The sequence below is a fragment of the Hyalella azteca genome, unplaced genomic scaffold (assembly GCF_000764305.2).
Source record: "Hyalella azteca isolate HAZT.00-mixed unplaced genomic scaffold, Hazt_2.0.2 contig14097, whole genome shotgun sequence".
Lineage (NCBI taxonomy): Eukaryota > Metazoa > Arthropoda > Malacostraca > Amphipoda > Hyalellidae > Hyalella > Hyalella azteca.
In genome coordinates this window covers 15976-39919 of record NW_025943995.1, presented here as the reverse complement: position 1 = coordinate 39919, position 23944 = coordinate 15976, and the positions used below count along the sequence as shown (strand labels likewise).

Here is a 23944-nt window from a genome sequence, read left to right as displayed (position 1 = left end):
CTAGTTTTTCATATCCCAGGATATCCGACACTGGTTTCACGATTTATTTTGGTGAGTTTATGGAGTTATATCGTAGTTTCCCATGTTTATGGTAAATTCGATCAAAAAGATACAGTGACAAGAATAAGAGAGCACTGGCCTATGCGGCATTGATCGCTAAGTGCAAAGAATTTGATTATACAGCCTACAAAGACTTTGTGACGAAGAAAATAAACTCTTTATCGAAAAGAATGTGCCACAATGAAGTCGTCAAAGCTGTCTGGTACTAGTAGGAATGCTGTCTAATCAACCCTCACTGTGGTATTTTTTAAAACCATTTTCGGGACCACCGCGTACGTTTGCATCGCTTTAACCTAATTATGGTGGCACAAACTGCGCTCACTAGCTGCAGCGAGCATTCCATTACAATCCATTCCAATTCCTCCATTGCCGCGAACGCACTAAAAACTGCAGGAAAGTTTGAGCGTGTGGACGCTCTTGAGGCTTCCGTCAAAATCGGTCAAACCTGGCATGACATGCAAGACTGACAATAAGTTTGAACGTATGGACGGGGCTTAAGTCCTCAGGTGATGACCAGACTTTTGAAATTGCAGGAAAATTTGTGTTCTATTCCGTATGTATGTACCATATAATTACTAATACAACACTCGTTATGGGAATGTCATTCACTATTTATTTTTTATTATGTTTGCGGATTTGTGTACTTAGGCTCGGCAGCAGTGCCTGATGAGCTTTACAGTCAGGAACATAAAGCCTGCCACCGACCCCAACAGCGTTGTCGTCAGCAGCAACCATACGTCCACGTTGTACACCTCGTACCTGCCGCACATAGTGACTGTAGACATTACGTTTATCATGAACTTTAGGACTAATAGTGTTTATAAATTCTAGATGTATTAATGCGTAGTTTAGGTGGGAGCGCAGCCGTGGGTAACAAAATTGACTCGTAAACAGGCCCTGGGCCCAACGCTAACCATCAGCATGCAATATCTACACATAGCCTCGGATCAATGAGCTGTGGGTAACTCCGGCTAACAGTAAATCCGCTTTGCACAACACAGCCACTGCTTCACCGCGCCGGAGCGCAACAGGCCTTACCGCAACAGGCGGCGCAGGTTAGGTTAAGTTAGGTTAGGTTACGTTAGGAGTAGCTGTTGCGGTAGGACCTGTTGCGCTCCGGCCTGTATGCGTGAAAAGCATCAAAATTTGCAACAATTTCGACCCAACAGAAAAGTTGATTAATGCTCCTACTTTTTCTTGTAAAATTTTTGCGTGAGTGTGAATAAAATTTAAGGTAAAAGATTTTTCACTACCATTGTAGATCCTTGATGGGAGAGCGCAGGTGTGGCGCCCCCCGGTGGCGGATGACGTACTGAGTCCAGTACGCGACGGTCTCCTGAGGAGACAGCGGCTGGTCTCGCATCAGCATGGAGCGTTGCCGCACTGCCTTCTCGTATCTTTAGTAATTAAAGGTATAGAGTGTAAGTTTCTGTAGAGATAAAATGTGTGCTAGGTCTACTATTGGACTAAATCAAGAAAGTTTATTGTTACCACAAATACGAAATTGTCGCCTCTCACTTGTCATCACTAAGCATCTTGACGATAGTTCTTTTAAGCCATTCTTCAGATAGATCATCCCATTGGATGGTCTCTGCAATGCCGTCAGCTGTAGACTTGTGCATGTTGGTGGCCTGGTCGGCGAAGAGTGGGATACCCAGCATAGGCACGGCGTGGTACGTTGTCTCGAACGTGCTGAACAGACCTCCATGACTGATGAACAGACGCACTCCGGGATGACCTGTGGCATGGTTGAATTAACTGCGCGCGGCTGGAACATTAACTAATCTAATGTCATTCTGAAATTTATTTAAATTATGCAGGTGAACTGAATTAGTAAAGCTTTATAATTAAAATATTCCATTAAATATTAACACCTAATGGAAAAAGTTAATCAGTACAGATATCTAATTATTCGCTACCTAAGTTAACGCAGGTATTCATTACAAAATTATTCTAACTATGCTCTTATTAACTGCTGTTTAATTAGAGTGGCTAAGAGTCAATTTAGTCACCGAGGATGTCTTGCTGTGGCAGCCACTTGGCTAGTTTAACGTTAGATGGTTTTCCCGCCATGGTATCTTCGTGCCACTTCCAGATCNGATATAATGTTAGGTCTTGTTTAGGTTTTATGTCTGTCTTTGAATTTTGACTTTTAAAGTGATTTTATTCATTTTTAGTTTAGTCGAACTGATGATGGAGCTGGACTCCGAAACGTTTTCAATATCGATATGGTGAATTTTCTTGGCGTTTTCTTTGCTTTTAAATTCCTTATTGAAGTTAAAGTTTAACATTCTCACAGTGGAAGATATCTGTAGTTGAACATGGCCACGCTGAAGAGGGAGCTGATGGAGTTGAGAAATCGTTCAATGAAGTTCATGGGGTGGGTCATGGGGAGACCCATCATGGGTACGAACGAAGGGAAGTCTACGTTGCCAACCACCTCATGGAGGTACGTAAACATCACGTTGGGGCTCATGATAATTACTGGTACCTGAAGTATTGGAACATGAAGGTACGTGAACATGACGTTATGCTCATGATAATTACTGGTACCTGGAGTATAGAACATGAAGGTACGTCAACCTGACGTTGGAGCTCATGATAATTACTGGTACCTGAAGTATAGAACATGAAGGTACGTGAACATGACGTTGGGGCTCATGATACAGGGTGAACCAGAATTAAGTAACCCTTTTAATTTGTTAATGAATAAAAAACTAAGAACGTTATGAAGTTGAAACTTGTTTTATTTAAAAGAAGAACATTTTTATTGTTCCTACAAGCTTTGCAAGTGATCTAACGCAGTTTGATACATCACTTGATAGCTTCAAGAAAGCTCTCGGATTTATTTCTGCCTGATGGATCTCTTTACTTCCCGAAATTGAGGTGTCGATAACTCTCCGGTAGTTCGGTAACAGGGTCGTGTTGACAGAAGTGGAAGCGAGGTGAGGTTAGATTGTGTGACGGGTCATTATTGTAGCTGCTCGTTGTGTACTCTGTTGCTATGTACAACTCTAACGGAGGATGTGCAAGGAGTGTAATTAGGGTTGGAGGAAGGGAATCAATGAGGCTTGGAATGGATGGCACTGCCTCGTGAGATTTGAGGTGCTGTTTCCGAGACTTTAATGTCTGTCGTTGAGTCGGCCAGTCGGGAATTCGTGATGTTGGTTTAGGGAGTGTGTCATCAAACATGTAGACGCTCCCTGAACAGACATCCCGTATATATAATATACCTTCTGATATCCACGGAGACATCAACAATTAATTACATCAATCACGTGCGTATTTGTTGTAATCTGGACATTGTAGATTGAATGCTATTCTTGGTGTCAATTATAATGGTGATCTGGTTTTTATGGAAGTTAAGGGGTCAGTATAAAAGTTGGCATTTGATTACAAAGGCGGAACTGGTGTGTTTTTATTGCAGCTGTAGACGCTGGAATCGATCATCTTGAGTGAGGCGATGTTATCTGTGACAGCTGTGGTTGATGAGTATGTGACAGCTGTGGTCATATACTCATGTGTGACAGCTGTGGTCTAGTTAAACTGCAAGCATGCCAGTTTCGTACAGTATGCCTTAATATTTTTATTGGGGACTGGTGGTCATTGAGAGGGCAGATCCGTGGGTGGTTGTTTTTAAGGGCTGCTGGAATTTTGCTTAGTCTGGAACTTTAGAGTACGAATGAATAATAGATAATAGATGAATAATAATAGAATAATAATTTTATATATGTTAAGACTTGAAATGCCTGGCACCATATCGAACCCGGTGGAAGTCTAGTAGCTATTACAAACTATCGTCCGTTTGGTAGAGATCCGGTCAATGGACCTGTTTTTAGAATTTAGATATTTGAAAAAGTCATGAAAAGTACAATAATCGGCGACAGGCCACATCAGGCATACTCTTCAGTGCCGACATCACTGTGTTTTTGTATGTTAATAGTATTATTGACCATCAAAACACGTGTCAGTATTAACGGAACCGTGTCAGACTGGCATCAGTCCGCAGTGGCGTGCCACAAGGAAGCGTTTTTGGGCCTATTTTGTTACTTGCTTTTATAAATGATCTACCAGATGTAGTGTCCAGCGTTTGCTCCATGTATGCCGACGACACAAAAGTTTATAATACAGTGAAGGATGCGTCAAGTACAGCGCAATTGCAAGATGCTCTTGACAGTTTAGTTAACTGAGCTGATACGTGGCAGCTGCGGTGTGATGCTGACTAGTGTAAAGTACTTCATCTCGGGAAGAACAATGAACAGCAAGATTACAGTATGAGAAGACATGGTTGCAACGAGAGAGTAATGGTTGAAAAGTCTAGTGTGGAAAAAAGATCTCGGGAGTTTATGTCGACAAGGAGCTGAAAATTATTAAGCATGTGGAAACGCAAGCCAATACATCCAAGAAACTTCTTGGACTAATCAGACGCTCTTACGAGTTCCTAGATGCAGAAGCAATGAAGCAGTTGTTTGTTGCCAGTCGTGCGCCCGAATCTAGAGTTTGGAAACGTTCTGTGGTCACCAAGATTTGAAAAGGACAAAAATTTAGTGGAGAATGTTCAAAGACGTGCATCAAGGATAATTCCAGGCTTGAAGGATAAGTCCTATGAAGAAAGATTTAGATTGTGAAGCTTCCAAGCCTCAGTTATCGACGTTTGCGTGGGGACCTCGTTGAAGTATACTCATGGTTTATACAGGGTCCCCGAAGTATTACTAGAATTTGAAACAAGAACCAACACCAAGGGCCACGGCTATGAACTAAAAAAACTGCGCTGCAACTTATCCACGCGACAACATTTCTTCCCGCTTCGAATCATAGACATGTGGAACAACCTCCCCGGAAAAGTAGTTGGTGCACCGAGTATGATCGCGTTCAAGAACAGACTAGGTAACAACTATGGAAAAATATACAGTGGGGGGAAATAAATATTCGTACACTTGAAAAATCGTATTTTAATGTATGTAAGTACACAAATTGAACAGGAGAAGTGATTTATATTATGTATAGAGGCGCATTGTATTCAAAAATAGCATCAATAGAAATTAAATCTCAATGCAACAAAAATTAAATATCAATGCAACAAAAATTAATGCAACATGTTAACTTCTTCGGGTCAAAAAAGTATTCGTACAAAACAACTTTTGACTAATATTTCACACCAGAACATTCCAGAATGTACTAGCTGTCTCTTATACACATCTAGATGTGTATAAGAGACAGGTGTTATACAATGATAAATTATTTCTTAAAGCACCCTGGCAAACGTAAATCACCCTGTTTGGGTATATATTGTTTAATGCGTCATTAAACTTTCACGTTTTCCTACATACCAACGCTGACAAGTTCTTCTGTAGGTGCAGACGCTAACGGGCGAATCTTCTCTTTACATCTGCTTCTGATTGTGGCCTTGTACACATGATGATGCGTTCGTTCTCCAAGACATATCCGCAACGGCTAATGCTTATTAGTCCACCCTGAAATTCCAAGCTGGCTGTGGTTTTCTATGGGATTCCTTAACTAAAATGGTTCCAGCTAATTCCACTCGTAAATGAGGCAAGTCCCAAAACCTAGACGTACTATCATCCGCTGATACGCTTCTCACTTTGAACTCATTGCTTGGATCTGTTGCCATAACCTTATCATTGTATTGTTCATGTTAAATTTGAAATAGTTTATTAATATTACCATATTACAGTGATTTCATTACTAGTAACTAAGGAATTGATGGTAAATCGCAGCTATATATAATATGAACGCGTTCAATAACAGACTAGAATCACTAGATAAAGCCATGGAAAAATATATATTCAAACTTGAAATGCCTAGCACCATATTTAACCTGGTGGAAGTCTAGTAAATATTTCAAACTATCGTCAGTTTCGAAGATCCGGCCAAACGACGTGTTTTTAGATCTCCAGTGAACAAGTAACGAAAAGTACAAGACTCGGCGACACGCCACATCAGGCCTATTCTTCAGCGCCGACATCACTATGATATGATATGCTTGGAAATTCGTGGCGGACTCATCCTATGAAGCTTGCGGTATATTCCTTCCTTGCAGACTTTAGCTACGAGTTACATTTTTATAGATGTGATTATAAAAATATGTCATACTGTCTGGTGCCACCTCAAAAATCAAGACAAATCTTTAAACAGTAGTTATTTGTCTTAGAATAGAATAGAAGTGTCGCCACTGAAGAAATAGGCCCATGGCCTGTTGCCAATTTTTGTACTTTTGAGGATCGGCTTTTGGAACTCGATCTTTCCATAACTGACGATTGAGTGAGATAGCTGCTGGACTTATTGCCTGGTCCGTAAAGGCCCGTTCACACTAGGGGCAACACACGAGAATCAAGTGCCTCAAAGCGCATGCAGAGGCGCATTGCAGCCTCTGCATGCGCTTCTTGCATGACCGATTGACGAGCTAGCGATTGACAGGGGCCATGCCTCATGCAACACAAGCGCGGCGCTTAGTAGATAGCTATTAAAGAATTGATATCACTTGTATGCTTAAATCGCAAATTAACTAAGAATTTAAATTAAATTAAAAATTTAAATCAAATTAAAAATCTTAATTAATATTTAAGTAAGTAAAGGAATTCAATTCGTTCTATGGTTTCAATGTATTAATTTGTGACTTCTGATTTGTGATTCTAGATTCTACGAACTGAAGATGGAGCTGGTCTCCGAAACGTTTTCTATAAAGATATGAATTTTTGTGGACTATTCTTTGCTTTTAAATTCTTAGTAGATAGCTGTCTAGCTGTGGTCTAGTTAGGTTGATTGTGTACGCTGGTCCGGCACACCAAATGTCGATTAACATCACTCTCGTTTGGAGTCATTCTCTAGTAGAGAGCCTAATTGATTTTTAAAGAGAAAATGAATGCATATGGAGTGTTCGGTCATAGGAGTACAAAAATCGAAATGCAAATGATGTAAGTTATTTTCACATAACGTGTTTAGTTTATGTGATTTTAGCAACTCCTGACAATTTATGCATTAACGTTTAGCGATTTCAAAGGATGATATAATATCGGTACGAATATTGGAACTTTTTATTTAAGAATAGACTATATTTTTTATAAACTGTATCTTTTTGAATGTGCTAGTTCTCTAATTATGATGCCTATGCCAAATTCTCGTTTACAACTGGCATAGTGCGAAGAATGACAGACCGCAGCACACCCGAGATCAATGGCCCGCAGCTCACATTCGGTGACATCCATCCTCATTGACGTCTAGGTGGCAACTGGTGTTCAAAGCGCGCGGTCTCAAACGACAGAGTACAAAAGTAGTGTGAACGGTTGTGCGCGGTGAGGCACTGCAGCAAACGACTCAAAGCGCATGTCGTTGCCACTAGTGTAAACGGGCCTTAAGGTGCTAGGCATTTTAAGACTGAACATATGCATCTGCATAGCTTCGTCTAGTGTCTAGTCTGTTGTTGAAGGCGTTAAAATTTAACGCTCCGACTATTTAATTACCGGTTAAATATTCGGAGCGTCACCGATGCTATCAGCAAGGCTGTTTTCTTCTAAGTCTTCAGGTGATGATCAGACTTTCGAAATTGCAGGAAAATTTGTGTTCTATTCCGTATGTATGAATCATATAATTACTAATACAACACTCTTTATGGGAATGTGCCTGTGACTGAACTGCGCTGTTGTGGTGGGCGCTTTGTGTCAAAAGCCGTGAAGATGCCCGGCTGCGTTACGCTTGGGAAGGTATATGAATCGCACTATGGACTTGTGCTATGCTAGCTATCCACCAGTTAAGGAAACAAGATTGTACTCTATGGTTACCCGGACTCGTTATAATGCTCAACGCAGGGAAAAAGCATGAAAATTTGCAACAATTTCGACCCAACAGAAAAGTTGATTAATGCTCCTACTTTTTCTTGTAAAATTTTTGCATGAGTGTGAATAGCATTTAAAGTGAAAGATTTATCACTACCATGGTAGATCCTTGATGGGAGAGCGCAGGTGTGGCGCCCCCCGGTGTCGGATGACGTACTGAGTCCAGTACGCGACGGTCTCCTGAGGCGACAGCGGCTGGTCTCGCATCAGCAAGGAGCGTTGCCGCACGGCCTTCTCGTATCTTTAGTATTAAAGGTATAGAGTGTAAGTTTCTGTAGAGATAAAATGTGCGCTAGGTCTACTATTGGACTAAATTAAGAAAGTTTATTGTTAACACAAATACGAAATTGTCGCCTCTCACTTGTCATCACTAAGCATCTTGACGATAGTTCTTTTAAGCAATTCTTCAGATAGATCATCCCATTGGATGGTCTCTGCAATGCCGTCAGCTGTAGACTTGTGCATGTTGGTGGCCTGGTCGGCGAAGAGTGGGATACCCAGCATAGGCACGGCGTGGTACGTTGTCTCGAACGTGCTGAACAGACCTCCATGACTGATGAACAGACGCACTCCGGGATGACCTGTGGCATGGTTGAATTAACTGCGCGCGGCTGGAACATTAACTAATCTAATGTCATTCTGAAATTTATTTAAATTATGCAGGTGAACTGAATTAGTAAAGCTTTATAATTAAAATATTCCATTAAATATTAACACCTAATGGAAAAAGTTAATCAGTACAGATATCTAATTATTCGCACCCTAAGTTAACTCAGGTATTCATTACAAAATTATTCTAACTATGCTCTTATTAACTGCTGTTTAATTGGAGTGGTTAAGAGTCATTTTAGTCACCGAGGATGTCTTGCTGTGGCAGCCACTTGGCTAGTTTAACGTTCGATGGTTTTCCCGCCATGGTACCTTCGTGCCACTTCCAGATCACTCGCTGCGGTAAACTTGAGAACACATTTACGAACACTTCTCGATAACTGAGGGGAAAATAAATAAATATTTTATTGAGTGAGTTAAAATTTTAATGAATCTGCCATGGGTTACAACTAACGCAAAAAATTCGCGAACATTTAGCCAAATTGTGATATAGTATGATGATTAAATATCTGAAATCTTACGAACAAATGGACATTCAATACGCTTTAAGTTCTAACGTTTGAGATTGGAAAAATGCGAGGATATCGACGTAACTGATAATATACCTTTAACACTGGAGACAATTAAATTTTATGTACTAGTAAAATGATGGGGTTCTAAGTTTACTTCTCAAGTTCGAGATTATGTTTGATAATTTAGAATGATATCTAACGTGTCTGGCATGTCCTTGGGTTGAACTGCCGAGCCGAGGCTGAAGTAGATGGTGCCCGCATCCCCAGAGCCTTCAATCCAATTCGCGAGATCCTAATAACGAGCAGGAACATGCCACATCACAAACTGCGAGTAGGCTATAATGAATCAGTTAACAGTATTCTGCTGTCATTTGCTTCCCGTTGTAATTGGAAACTAGATTCAACAATTGTTTGGTCGCAGTGATGCAACCCTCTTCCTGCGGAGGCAGCCTCGTTTAAATATTGTTTGGTCATTTGCCCTCTTTACTACCCACCCCATGTGGGCGAGTATCAAATTCACATGAGATTAACGCGTGATATTCATCGTCATGATATTCCTCAATTTCACAAAGCTAACTATAAATGTAAGAAATGCCTGCAATATATGAAATAAATAAACGATAATGATATAAAAGAATGTAAATATTTTTTCTATTGTAGAGTGGAATTGTTTTAGTTAGGTTATAATATAATTGATGGGGTTCTACCGCGGGTAAGGGCTTGGCTGCGCGGCAGTTGAGACCGCCGGCGTGGACGACTGCAGGCACGTACGGTCGCACTGGTGTCTCCAAAGATTGAACGCTGGAAAATAATTGCTATTGAGTTTGTTGAATAAAAATTACTTTAAAGTTTTACATATAAACTACTTAAATATAAAGCCATTTTAATTGAAAATTCAGAAAAGCCGTGGGTTTTAGAATGAAGTAAGTATTGCAATATTTAGATCTGATCCACAGAGATATCGGTTGGTCGACACCACATCAGACTGACTTGTTAATGAAAGTCATCGCAGATCTTCTGGTAATATCTTGCAGAGGTGACATTTCGGGGGCGCAAACACCTGCTTCTTTGCATGCCTCTTCAACACTGTTGAGGCAAGATCACTTACAATCTAATTAAATGTCAATGTAATTACATAATTACTTAACTACAAAATGGAAATTCTTAATGCAGGGTAGAAAAATTTTTTTTGGCATTTTAATGTCTCATTGTAACGTAATGAATATCATCTTTCAACACACTACTAATAAATTACCGACTAAATTTCATTAGCGTCTTAAATAAACACCTCATTTGCGGCATTAATATTATTTTCCCGGATCATTTACCAAAGAACCATTTGGATTGTTTTTGAGGATTCGTGCTACGTAATAATTTGAATATGGGCTAAAATATTGAAGTTAAATACTTATATCATCAGTCTGCTTATATCGCAAGTTCACAAGGAATTTAAAAGCAAAGAAAACGCCAAGAAAATTCACCATATCGATATTGAAAACGTTTTCTCATGATAATTACTGGTACCTGAAGTATAGAACATGAAGGTACGTGAACATGACGTTGGGGCTCATGATAATTACTGGTACCTGAAGTATAGAACATGAAGGTACGTGAACATGACGTTGGGACTCATGATAATTACTGCAACCTGAAGTATAGAACATTAAAGTACGTGAACATGTTGTTGGAGTGCAAAAAAAATTCAGGAACATTAAAGAAGAAATTACCACACTACTTACAAGATGTAGTGAATAATTGTTGAAAAAATTGGAAGCATGGTTCGGGGTTTAAAGGCAAATCTATAACTTTCGAGTGAACAAGTCTGGGGACCGCCTTCTGAGCATGAAATATGAAAACCTACAAAGTTACCAGGTTTAGACCGACAAAAAAGCTTTCGATTATCGTCAGGCATCGGCTTAACATTCTTCAAATATGTCAGTTTATGATGGCTGGGTGCACGATCATGAAAATCCTCAAAAAAATGCAGCACTGGAAAACCCGCATCTGAATCAAACAATGATTACTATTATTCCCGTTGAATAATAGTGTACCTATATATTCAGCAGGTATCCACAATATATCACTGATACTAAGCGCCCCCGCTCTTTGTTACTTTGTAGTTGGTAAATTGTATAGGCTCGACGCTCTGAAAATGTTCTTCAAACATCCTTACTTTATTATGACAAAATCAACTTCTATTTGATGATAGATAACTATGATGTTATTCTACTCAAGTTTTTGTTTAGCAATCGATGAAATGTACTTGGGATGTGTGAACAGTCATACACATGGCTATCAGTCACTCACATCAGACTTATCGAGGAGTCCAAAGAAGCAGTCGCTGAGGAACACTGTGATAAATACCAAGTCGTAATCGTCAACATTAATGCTTTGAACTTGTTTCCCGCCCATCACTTGTGCGCAAAGCTTGGGAGCTTTGCTAAACATGATCATGCCCGTCCTCCAGGAGCGGTGCTCGAATGTGTTGGGGAAGATCTGCTCCGCGTCGAAGTCGACGGCGATCTCGGTGATGTTTGGGTGATTAATGCCAGGCATGGCCGTGACGGTCGTGACCTGTTGTAACAGGAGATATGAGGCACTAATGTTGGTTTGTGACCTGTTGTAACAGGAGACATGAGGCACTAATGTTGGTTTGTGACGGTCGTGACCTGTTGTAACAGGAGACATATGATGCACTAATGTTAGTTTATGACCTGTTGTAACAGGAGACATATGATGCACTAATGTTAGTTTGTGACCTGTTGTAACAGGAGACATATGCACTAATGTTAGTTTGTGACGGTCGTGACCTGTTGTAACAGGAGATTCTGCCCGCGGACCCGGTTTCAATTCATAAGCCCATGTCAGTGGGTCCCCGGATATATTATCTTTAAACCATTCATACTCGCTCAATTTTTTCCTACTCATCAGTGCTACTAACGTGGCATCTAACGCGACAGCTAACGTGGAAGTTTTTGTTTCTAACTCAGCATTGCATTCGAATATCTTAAATATTTAAAAACAATGATGCTAAGAAAGTTACGCGAAATTAAAAATTCAGACGAACCAAGATGTTTGTTTGTCTTAACAATTATTTTGGTGATTTGTTTATCCTCATATATATTTATGTGATTTTTATACGAGGATATGCACTCTAGAGTCTGCATTTTCATGACCTCAATTATTTCTGTAAAATATTGATACTGTGTTCTACATTGATGTTCAGTACTGAATTCTATCCATAATTCATTGAAATTATTTTTGTAGCCGACTGTTTCTAATAAATTTGCTCAGTTTCTGTTAAAGTTAAAGACATGTATATTTTACAGTAAAACAGTAATTTCAATTACATAGTAACTTCAAGATTACCTGATGTCCATGGACCGCCAAAGTTCTTGCGATGGAGCCGAAGAATTGCCAGTGACTCGTGGTGGCCAGCGGTGCGAGGACGAGTAGCTTGCTGCCGTGACTGCCCTGCCAGCAGCACAGCAGCGTCACCAGCTGTACCTTCTGCATCTGTGTTGTGTTAACAAATTTTATACACGCACTCGAGTTGTGTGGAAGGAAATTTTTATTTGGCTTGTGGAAAATAAGTTAAGACGTGCGTGGTTCGAACAGTTCAGCGATTAATAATTTCACCATTAATTACGCCGTTGAACCTTGATTAGCGAACGCCACAAATATTGTCCTGGTATTAAATAATCCTAGCTACTCTCACCGTGCGCTGGTAAGTACTAGAAGGCTTATGTTGTACATGGTCATCTCAGCGCAATCACTGCTAATCGTAGTCCTAATCTTGCGTTCGTTATCTATGACAGAAGAATGCCCATTATTATTATCTTTGACCTAGTTATTTATTTAAACTTCACGTTGCTATAAGCATTACGGATGACACAAACATAAAAAGCACGATTTTACACTGTAAATTTTACTTTCTAGATATGCCTACATAGTGTGTGAGTGGCCTCAATTATCACATTTTTTTGCTTTGATGAAATTTTGGACAAAATGTTTGAAAGCTTACAAAAATGATTGCAGAATAAAGAAAAGTTATAAAAATGTTCGTTCATTCATTTTATTATAGATAAATGTCCGGATATCGTATCGGTAGACGGAATAGTCAATCGTTTTCAGAGTTTCTTCGGTATAGCAACCTACTTACAAATTCATTTAAAATTCGAAAAGCTGCCATGGTAAATGAAGGCCAAACCAACTTCCACTTGAAATGTGGTAGGTATTCAGCAAAGATTCTGTTTGAAAAAGAACTTATTTCTGTATAATCGCTAATCGCTTCTGTATAATCGTACGGTTGAGGTTTACTTTCGTTGTAACTATTCATGTTTATGTTTCCTACAGCCATTTACGATGAAAACACACATTGTCCGAAATGCGTTATTTTAAATGGTGGAAATATCTTTCATCAATTAAGATCTGTTGAATAAACATTATATCTTTCAAATTAACTAACGTCAACACTCAAGATTCATGACTTGAATACTCAAAATAAACTTGATTTAGCTCATCCATAAGCTAGTTGAGTGATGAATAGTGCTGATACAGTAGCGGTTATCTGGTACAGGGAACTGCAACAAGCCTGAGTGATGAGTAGTGCTGGTACAGTAGCGGTTATCTGGTACAGGGAACTGCAACTGCCAAAGTTCTTGCGATGGAGCCGAAGAATTGCCAGTGACTCGTGGTGGCCAGCGGTGCGAGGACGAGTATGTTGCTGCCGTGACTGCCCTGCCAGCAGCACAGCAGCAGCAGCGTCACCAGCTGCACCTTCTGCATCTGTGTTGTGTTAACAAGTTTTATACATGCACTCGAGTTGTGTGGAAGGAAATTTTTATTTGGCTTGGTGAATATAAGTTAAGATGTGCGTGGTTCGAACAGTTCAGCGATTAATAATTTCACCGTTAATTAGGCCGTTGAACCTTGATTAACGAACGCCACAAATATTGCCCAGGTATTATATCATCCTAGCTACTCTCACCGTGCGCTGGTAAGTACTAGATTCTAGAAGGCTTATGTTGTACATGGTCATCTCAGCGCTATCACTGCTAATCGGAGTCCTAATCTTGCGTTCGTTATCTACGACAGAAGAATGCCCATTGTTATTATCTTTGACATAGTTATTTATTTAAACTTCGCGTTACTATAAGCATTACGGATGACACAAACATAAAAAGCACGATTTTACACTGTAAATGTTACTTTCTAGATATGTCTAGTGTGTGAGTGGCCTCAATTATCACAATTTTTGCTTTGATGAAATTTTGGAAAAAATGTTTGAAAGCTTATAAAAATGATTGCACAATAAAAAAAGTTATCGAAATGTTCGTTCATGCTTTTTATTATGTAGAAATGTTCATTAAATTGTTATAGATGACTGGAGAAATAAAATATACTTCATGAATTGGATGCACAAATGTTCGGGCAAAATACCTAAGTATTTACCGATATTTTAATTACTGTGCCCCAGTTTCGGGTTGTATCAGTGTGCCGATATATCAGTGTGTTCAGTTGCATATCAGTGTCCGCATGTGTAAATGTGTGCCCCGTGTATTAATACGTGAGTGTTCGCCACAGTCCAAGCGTCTCGGTGAGCAGCGATGTCACAGCGTCCTCGTATCCTCTGCTTGCATATCAGTGTCCGCATGTGTAAATGTGTGCACCCGTGTATTAATACGTGAGTTCTTCACAGTCCAAGCGTCACGGTGAGCAGCGATGTCACAGCGTCCTCGTATCCTCTGCTCCCACGGCCCCGGACGCGGTGCGTGCACCGGCAGGCGACACCGCGCCTGCCGCTGAATCGCTCCTCAATTCCGCACGCACCTTTGCCGCATCCAGTAGCGTCGCTCGCACCATTTCCTTGATAAATATAAGGTTGTCCATATCTTTTTACTGTACGTTGTTCTACTGACTTGCGGAAATATTGCATTGCAAAACTAACAAGTGATCACAAAATTGGGAAGTGAAATTATCAATTAAGTGATCGTCACGAGTATTTGGCAATGGGCAATTACATGAGGCTTTTCAGCTTTTCTTGCATGGCACTGTCTCAAGAACCAATCCCAAAAAGCAGCGATAGTGAGAGAGGATAGAATTTTTTTTGCCCAGTTTTACAGAATACTACAGAATTTCTCAATTGCCTTGCAGGATATGCAAATATCTGATCAATTGGGGGATTCGAAAAAGTGACCGATCACGATCCAAGTTATCGCCTAATAGATCAGATAATGGCACACGCATCATAAAACCCAAAAATATGATTTGACCTACAAATATTTTAGCATTAATTGTCCACGACTGATATAAAAAAATACAAATAATCTCTAGTCCAGCGATGCTCTGTTTCATGTTTAATATTGACCTACAAATTTATAGTTTTAATTTGACAAATAGGATCAGTTCATTCATGTCATATTATTATTTTAGAAAAGGATTTTGTAAATAAAACGCTCAAAAATGTTTCCTGTTTCAAGAACAAGTCGAACCTAGCGCCATCCCATGCCCTCAAATATATACCTTAAATAGATGAAGAGTTAAGGTATATATGGGAATGACGCCATAGGGAAAGGTATATGGGAAAAATGACGCCACATTATCAGCGTCATGAAGAAGACTATAATACACTATATATAGAGATACTTTTATAAAAGAACAGGAACCTTAGTTATTGTCAACACACACAACTTTTTTTTGGTATTTTCATAAATTCCGTTGATTTCCATTGAAACAAGCGCCTAATATTCTTAGCACAAACAGAACGCATTACACGAACATGAAAGCTTTTAATGCACCCCTGATACACGAAATAATTTTTCATGACGGAAACAATTTCTCCGCGATTGATCATCAATTTAGATAAGCATGTGGAACCGAAGTTATACAACGCTGCATGAATATTGAATTTTGAAGAACGCCAGAACTTATGAGCAGAAAATCTAGTTATAACCATTCATTTGTTAATTGTAACTTATTGCCGATTCTTCTTCTCGATTCGAAAACAAAAAAAAAGCCGATCACCGGCGACCGACTATGAGCCACCCATGAATCGCATATTGCCTACAATAACAGTACACATACGTATAGAACTGACTGACAGCCACCCATGAATCACAGTGTCTGCAGTAACACTACAGTACAGTCCAACGCAAAACACGATAGGTATATTGCCGACTGACAGCCACCCATGAATCACAGTGTCTGCTGTAACACTACAGTACAATGAAAATTGTGATGAAGGTTTGTATCGCGTTCCGTGTTTCAAGGCTTATAAGGCTCATACTAACCTAACCTTGGGCTCATATTTCCTTATCGCCTCATCCACCGCCAGCATCAAAATAGGAGATGACGGCAGACCTGGAACCACATACAAGGAATGATCACTTAAGATATTTTAGATGAAAGAAACTTTTCATGCTAAAGATTTGTACGTGAAATTAGTTATTATATTTTGTGCCGCATATTCAGTTTCTCTATCGATCTTGAATTTATTAACAAAGAGGCAGCGTTTTCTGATAAGATGTAATATTTTCTTCATACTATCACCGTATTCCTAGTGTGTTTCCATATAAGATACGTGTATATAAACAATGAATATATAAGAGACAATAAACAATCAAATCATTCCGCGTTCGGAAATTGACAGCTAGTTAAATAGTATTGTGAACAATATAATTAGACATAAATTGTCAGAGCTCATTTCCTAAACAAAAATTTTTGCAGGAACGTCCTTCAGTTGAACACAAAACTTTACTGAATTGAATACTTTGCCATGAAAAGAGCAAAGGGAATGAGTTCCATTTCTCGCTAATTGGAAACTAAATTCAACAATTGTTTGGTCGCGGTCATGCAACCCTCTTCCTGCGGAGGCAGCATCGTTTAAATATTGTTTTTGGTCATATGCCTCCTTACTACACCCCATGTGGGCGAGTGTTAAATTCACACGAGATTGATTGATATTTATCGTCATGATATTCCTCAATTTCACAAAGCTAACTATAAATGTAAGAAATGCCTGCAATATATGAAATAAATAAACGATAATGATATACAAGAATGTAAATATTTTTTCTATTGTAGAGTGGATTTGTTTTAGTTAGGTTATAATATAATTGATGGGGTTCTACCGCGAGTAAGGGTTACAATCTAATTACAATCTAATTAAATGTCAATGTAATTACATAATTACTTAACTACAAAATAGAAATTATTAATGCAGGGTAGCTGAAAAAATATTGGCATTTTAATGTCTCATTGTAACGTAATGAATGTCATCTTTAAACACACTACTAATAAATTACTGACTAAATTACATTAGCGTCTTAAAGTAAACAGCTCATTTTCGGCATTAATATTATTTTCCCGGATCATTTACCAAAGAACAATTTGGATTGTTTTTGACATGCTACGAAATAATTTGAATATGGGCTAATATTTTGAAGGTAAAGTTTAATATTCTGACAGTGGAAGATATCTGTAGTTGAACATGGCCACGCTGAAGAGGGAGCTGATGGAGTTGACAAATCGTTCAATGAAGCTCATGGGGAGACCCTTCATGGGTACGAACGAAGGGAAGTCTACGTTACCGACCACCTCATGAAGGTACATGAACATGACGTTGGGACTCATGATAATTACTGGTACCTGAAGTATAGAACATGAAGGTACGTGAACATGACGTTGGGGCTCATGATAATTACTGGTACCTGAAGTATAGAACATGAAGGTACGTGAACATGACGTTGGGNGCCTGAGTGATGAGTAGTGCTGGTACAGTAGCTGTTATCTGGTACAGGGAACTGCAACAAGCCTGAGTGATGAGTAGTGCTGGTACAGTAGCTGTTATCTGGTACAGGGAACTGCAACAAGCCTGAGTGATGAGTAGTGCTGGTACAGTAGCTGTTATCTGGTACAGGGAACTGCAACAAGCCTGAGTGATGAGTAGTGCTGGTACAGTAGCTGTTATCTGGTACAGGGAACTGCAACAAGCCTGAGTGATGAGTAGTGCTGGTACAGTAGCTGTTATCTGGTACAGGGAACTGCAACAAGCCTGAGTGATGAGTAGTGCTGGTACAGTAGCTGTTATCTGGTACAGGGAACTGCAACAAGCCTGAGTGATGAGTAGTGCTGGTACAGTAGCTGTTATCTGGTACAGGGAACTGCAACAAGCCTGAGTGATGAGTAGTGCTGGTACAGTAGCTGTTATCTGGTACAGGGAACTGCAACAAGCCTGAGTGATGAGTAGTGCTGGTACAGTAGCTGTTATCTGGTACAGGTAACTGCAACAAGCCTGAGTGATGAGTAGTGCTGGTACAGTAGCTGTTATCTGGTACAGGGAACTGCAACAAGCCTGAGTGACGAGTAGTGCTGGTACAGTAGCTGTTATCTGGTACAGGGAACTGCAACAAGCTGCTGGACAGCGGTTCGGTCACCGACCACCAGGACGACTGCAAGAGCTGCTACGGCCGCCTCTTCGGACCCAAGGGATAAGGCTACGGCGTCGGCGCTGGCGTCCTCTCCATGGATGTCGGCACTAAGTATCAGATTATTACATATACATAATAAAAAATTGAAAAATAACATTACATTTTTACAGATTCTTAGAATTTATATATACATCTATTCAGGTATACACGTTAATTTTTGTTTGATTTTTTGCGCTCTTGAAATTATTTAGTCTGCAAAATTGGATTGCACGTCTATCAGTTGCCTGGGAGGCCATCTATGTCAGACTGTCTGAGCTCAGTGATGTTCTAATCGTAAAACCATCTAATGTGTTGGTTCTATGCACCTACACGAGTCGCTTTTTACTACTGTGACACCTAAATAATTATTGAAAGTTTAGGCGTTGCACATTCTCTATAGCTCGAGCATAATCCTGGACGCGATCGACTAGTGTAGATATGACAGCGCGGTCGAGTTGGGCGCCATGCTTGTCGTCGCTAATGTCATGAGACAGATTTGTCAAGTATAAAATGAATTGTACATTTCAGTTACTGAAAATACAATAATCAAAATATATCACTTCACATACTAAGCCGGATGTTAACATTATAGTCAAATAAATGTGGTGCATCTTTTAGGCGTAAGGGACATAACTAACGATAAATCGGAGCGTGCCATGTTTGGCTGAAGCTGAGCGCGTGATCTTACGAATGCCTTAACCTAAACACGTAAAATGGTCCAGACGACCGTCACTTGTTCGCCCTCGGCTTCTTCATTTGCAGTAAAGTAAACTACTTATCTTCGGGCACGTAGTCATTCCATTAGGCAATTCAGGCCATTGATAGATTTCTTTTGTCACTCCTATATGTTATTCTGAGCTGTGTAGCTGTTTGTGATGGAAAATACCTCACAAATAAATCACGTCTCACTTTTGCTATAACTACTATAATAATAAAAGTATATAAAACAGAGAAATTATTTGCGAAATTAATTATCATTATTTGAATAGAACGGTCCGCCGCGCAGCAACCTTCCGTCCACACTGGAGGCCTACATCGCACAGCTCAAGAACCACGTGAGCAGCTCGGCTACCACCACCACCATCATCACCGATGACAGCACCACCAACAACAATACCACAATCATCACACGCGAGACCTTCATCACCAAGAGCGGCTCTGCCAACAACATCACCAACAACAACTACAACGTCAACATCAACAAGACTGTGAGCACCATCAACCAGGCCAACCGTCCCCTCATCACCAACGTCCCCAAAACCACATCCAAGTGGGGTGGAGGAACATATTCCTGCACCCGCTGCTGTGAGTCTTGCATCTCAATGATGTGTGTGTCATGTGGTATCATGTGCTATAATTTTTAGTCGTGCTGGGAGCAGACAAGTCAGTATCAGACTGTTTAGTCAAAATAACGAAAATTATGTCCGCCATTACGCGCAAAGAGAACAGTTTTCCCTCCATCTTGATCTACTTATTGCATGATTATTAATGCTTTGATTTAGTACTGTAATGTATTAAGTGATGGAGTAATGCGTTGTACGAATGAGTGTGTTGCTATGTGTTTGCATCAGTGAACAACGCGGAGCACAAGAGTGGGAAGCCAGAGATGAGTTTGTTAGAGCGTCGGGCAACAAGTCTGACCCGCGGGCGCCTCGGTCTGGCTCGAATCCTAATTTACAATTCAGGTATTCTAAAAGAGCTCGGGGCAATGCATCGCCGTCAGTAAAACTTTTATTATACATATAAACAAATAGACTTTTTCGATAGGCAGTTACCAGGCCGTGCAACTTATCGCTATGTCTAGGCATGAGCTTTGTTACCGTGCCTCTTGTCCCTTACACTCTTACATACCGTGTGGTATTATTTTAAACTGTTGGCAGTGAGTGTTCAATCTGTTCATGTCATGTTGTGTGCAGGCAAGGCAGTGTTCATGTCATGTTGTGTGCAGGCAAGGCAGTGTTCATGGCATGTTGTGTGCAGGCAAGGCAGTGTTCATGTTGTGTGCAGGCAAGGCAGTGTTCATGGCAGAGCGGGTGATGGCCGCGGGGGGTGCGTGGCACAAAGCTTGCTTCACTTGTCAGGAGTGCAACAAGAGACTTGACTCCCACAGCATCAGGGAGCACGAGCGCAACATTTACTGCAACCGTGAGTCCCTGCATCGTCGTATGCAACATTAGCGTTACCATAGTGGAGTGAGCGAGAACGTGTTCACGTTCAATGTATTTTCGAATGTAACACTGCGGCTCGCATAATGCGATTCCTCCTAAAATAATTCAGTAAAACAGCGCCAATGCGTATCAATTAATGTGTTTGTATGATTTTTCTATAATTGTTTTCTTCCTATTTGCTAGTTTCCCATCAGGTTAAAGTTTCCAAGATTAACCTGCGTAATTTTCTTCATGTTATCTGCTCACTAATAATTGGATGTAATTTTGCAGCGTGCTACGGCAAGAACTTCGGGCCCAAGGGCTACATGAGCTGGGGCCATACTTTCAAAACTCGCTAAGTGAGCGTAAGTACTTACGCTCTATTTTCTTGTCTATGATTGGTGGATTTTGCTTGAAAGGCCGTCAATGATTGGCTAATGGACTAACGATCTCTCAACTTTTTTTGAAAGTATAGGCCCTGGTCTGCTGCGAAGGTCTCATAAGAACTGGCACTTCGTGCGTGCATCGAGGACGTCTGGATGCTCGATGTCTTATTGATGTCCCTGTCTATCCTGGCACCCCAAATTGTCTGAAGTTTTCTACAATATATCGCAAGATTTAATTTAGATTTCGAAAATTCAAAATTAAGATTCATTCACTATTTTAGAGAATTGTGTAACTTTATGTGTGTTTGTATTAAGCACCAATTTATCGAAATTTTCATTATGTTATCCTGCATTGTTACGGATACCTGATTGCTATATTTCCTTAGGACAATGAAATTATGCGTGTCTTTAACAAGTTTTTTGTTGGTGATTAATTGTGTACAGTTTCTACCGATAATCGTTGTTCAAGCGAGCGATGATGTGTGCCTTATAAATATTACTTGTCACGCGTGCAGTCTTATATTGCGGGCAGACCGCAGGCCTCGTGGAGCTCTCAGCAAGCACAATTCTGTCATTAACGATGCTCCCAAGTTCATCTTCAATCAAACATTACCGCAAATATTTTTCTCTGTGCCCCAAAAATTCCGTTGAGACTGGACGAAGTTTCAAAATTTAATTAATAATCTTTTGACAATCAGAATAATAATATAATTTCATTTTGAGACTAGTGAATAATAATATAATAATCAGAAGTTTTCTTTCTGTCATTATCACCCAGAAAATAACCACCTTCTTGCGAAATGTACAACAACATTGGCTTTAAAAACTATAGTACGCAGTTGCACGTGCCCTGATGCCTCTCCTTCATAGTACAAGTTTACCGCGCATCTGACGCAGCTTTTTGACCAGCGTGTTGTGTCTGACGCTGAGGATTCTTGCTTCAGCCGTCATTTCAATAGTTTTATTTTATTTAGTAAGTTACATGGAATTTTTTCTCTTTGATGTATCTGTTATTATTTCAGCAATTTTTCATAATTTTTGTAAAAATTTACGTTGGAAAGGTCCAAGTTTTTGGTAATGGAAGTGTAATTTGCTTCACGTTTCAAAGATGAGAGGACAATGGTCTTTATTTTTCCAGTTCATATGTACCCAGCCGACGTTTAGCTGATCGATCTCTTAGCTAGAAGATCACTTGTACCGCAAACTGACGTCGATCCTCCTAACCAAGATTCTCCATTCACACGCCAAGTTTGTTTACACGTGAAGTCAGCCTAAGAATATAGTATTATAATCTCAGTGTAGCTATAACTTAAGAGTTGATGTGTTTTCATTGCCCTAATTTTCGTAGCCGGCATCTCAAGTTCTTGGTAATGTAGCCGTTTATGTTTACAAAATACTAACCCTTATCATAAGCACGACGCTTTAGGTCATAACTATAACGAGTTTCCTTATTGTCTAAAGGTGTTGTAGTCAGCGGATTGTTATTAACTAGTTATCCTGCTAGGAAATTACTATCACATCTGCACGAAAGGATGCTGCAGAGTGCTTGATGTTTTATTTAGCGCCCAGCTAAAAAGTTCCTAGTTAAGCTCGAAAAATCAAAGGCTTGTCTTTTGTTCGAGTTCTCTACTTTACTTGAACAATAATCGCCACTTGAAGAGAGTTTAAACTCCCAAAAGTATGGATATTTTAAATTATTCAGCTCTGCATTTGGTTTTTTTGTTGTCTTAGGCCATCGGAAGGCTCTAAAATGTTACAACTTGAGCTCTAATACTGCAATCAGATCAGGCGGGGTCAGACAATGGGTATTTTTTTAGATTTCCAAACGAATTTGAATCAAGAAAAGCCTATTAATAATATGTAATTCACTTATTTCACTGTTTAGCAGAATTTTCATAAAAAATGAGTCTTTGTCAAGCGTTATCGGCCTATAAATAATGTTTGTCACGAGTCAGGTCTGGTTGAATGTCAAAGAGTTTCAGCCTTCTTCTTTTCTAAACGTTCTCTAAGAAAGTTGGTTGATAGGAACCCGTTTCACCGCTAATCCGGTACAGTTACATCAACCTAAAACTTGAATGAATTCATTTCATTGTTTTTGGCGTGTGTTGAACGCATAAACACTATTTTTAGATGAACATTCACGTTCAACAAAACGCATAGATAATATTATTAGAAACAGATTCACGTACAGCACTGTCACCTACATGCCAGTATTTCTTAGCATAGTTTAGCCAGTTTTCGTTAATTGGCTATTTCTGAAGTGACTGTGCCTTTACATGTAAGAATATATTCTTCTATTGTTAGAAGTGCATAAATATATCTTATCCCCTTCGATGCTTATCTGATAAGTTACTTCAGGACTAAAATACATGGAAATATAATATTTCATTTCGTAAAACTAATATCTGATTCGCCACCCATATATATCTGAGTAATAAGAAGAATTGTCAGAACAGTCGTGCCCTCAACGACGGTATAAATGACCCGCGTGGCAATATCTACAAAAGTTCATTGCTAAATTCCATTTATGCATTCGTGAATTATTACACTGTGCAAATGAATGGTAATATTCTTCAAGTTTTCTTCTAGTTGACGGCTTTTTCGTTGGTTACGCGAGTTTCAGCAGATCAAAAGAAAATCAGTGAGGAAAGCCATCGCTTCCTTCAGGCCGGGTTCGGCGGGTGGCCCGGACGGGCTCCGCCCGGGTCATCTGGTGGCCCTGATTTCGCGGAAGGCGGGTGAGGCGGGCGCGAGGCTGCTGGCCTCCCTTACCGGGTTCGTCAACCTGGTGATTGGAGGGCGGGTTCCTGAGTTTGCAAGACCGGTGTTCTATGGAGCCACTCTGTGCGCCCTACGGAAAAAAGACGGGGGTATTCGCCCCGTAGCGGTTGGGAACACCTTGCGTCG

The 23944-nt window shown here is 40.0% G+C and overlaps 2 protein-coding genes across 2 annotated transcripts; one reads left to right on the top strand and one right to left on the bottom strand.

Moving 5' to 3' along the window:
• Positions 1–704: 704 nt before the first annotated feature.
• On the bottom strand, positions 705–17733 carry LOC108673231 (UDP-glycosyltransferase UGT5). The gene is made up of 12 exons (XM_047883951.1): positions 17502–17733; positions 10025–10120; positions 9742–9835; positions 9235–9326; positions 8769–8902; positions 8275–8494; positions 8011–8154; positions 2390–2531; positions 2073–2148; positions 1579–1798; positions 1314–1457; positions 705–819 (listed from the first exon to the last, which is right to left on the bottom strand). Exons 1-12 carry the CDS (start codon positions 17666–17668, stop codon positions 705–707), a joined length of 1644 nt encoding a protein of 547 aa, XP_047739907.1. The 5' UTR covers positions 17669–17733.
• A 26-nt stretch (positions 17734–17759) lies between these two features.
• LOC108673230 (cysteine and glycine-rich protein 2-like) lies at positions 17760–20998 on the top strand (the record flags this gene model as incomplete). The annotated part of the gene is made up of 4 exons (XM_018161021.2): positions 17760–17765; positions 19494–19809; positions 20512–20649; positions 20943–20998. Coding segments are annotated over exons 1-4 (516 nt in total), but the record flags the coding sequence as incomplete, so codon positions are not given.
• Between the last annotated feature and the right edge of the window lie 2946 nt (positions 20999–23944).

Bases quoted from the DNA above. Each gene is read 5' to 3' on its own strand.
- LOC108673231 (XM_047883951.1), bottom strand. From the start codon at position 17,668: ATGAGTCCCAACGTCATGTTCATGTACCTTCATGAGGTGGTCGGTAAC. The intron at 10,121-17,501 runs GTCAGAATATTA...TTGCCTCAACAG, and splicing joins AACTACAGATATCTTCCACT to TGTTGAAGAGGCATGCAAAG. The intron at 1,799-2,072 runs GTGACTAAATTG...ACCATGCCACAG, and splicing joins GCCACAGCAAGACATCCTCG to GTCATCCCGGAGTGCGTCTG.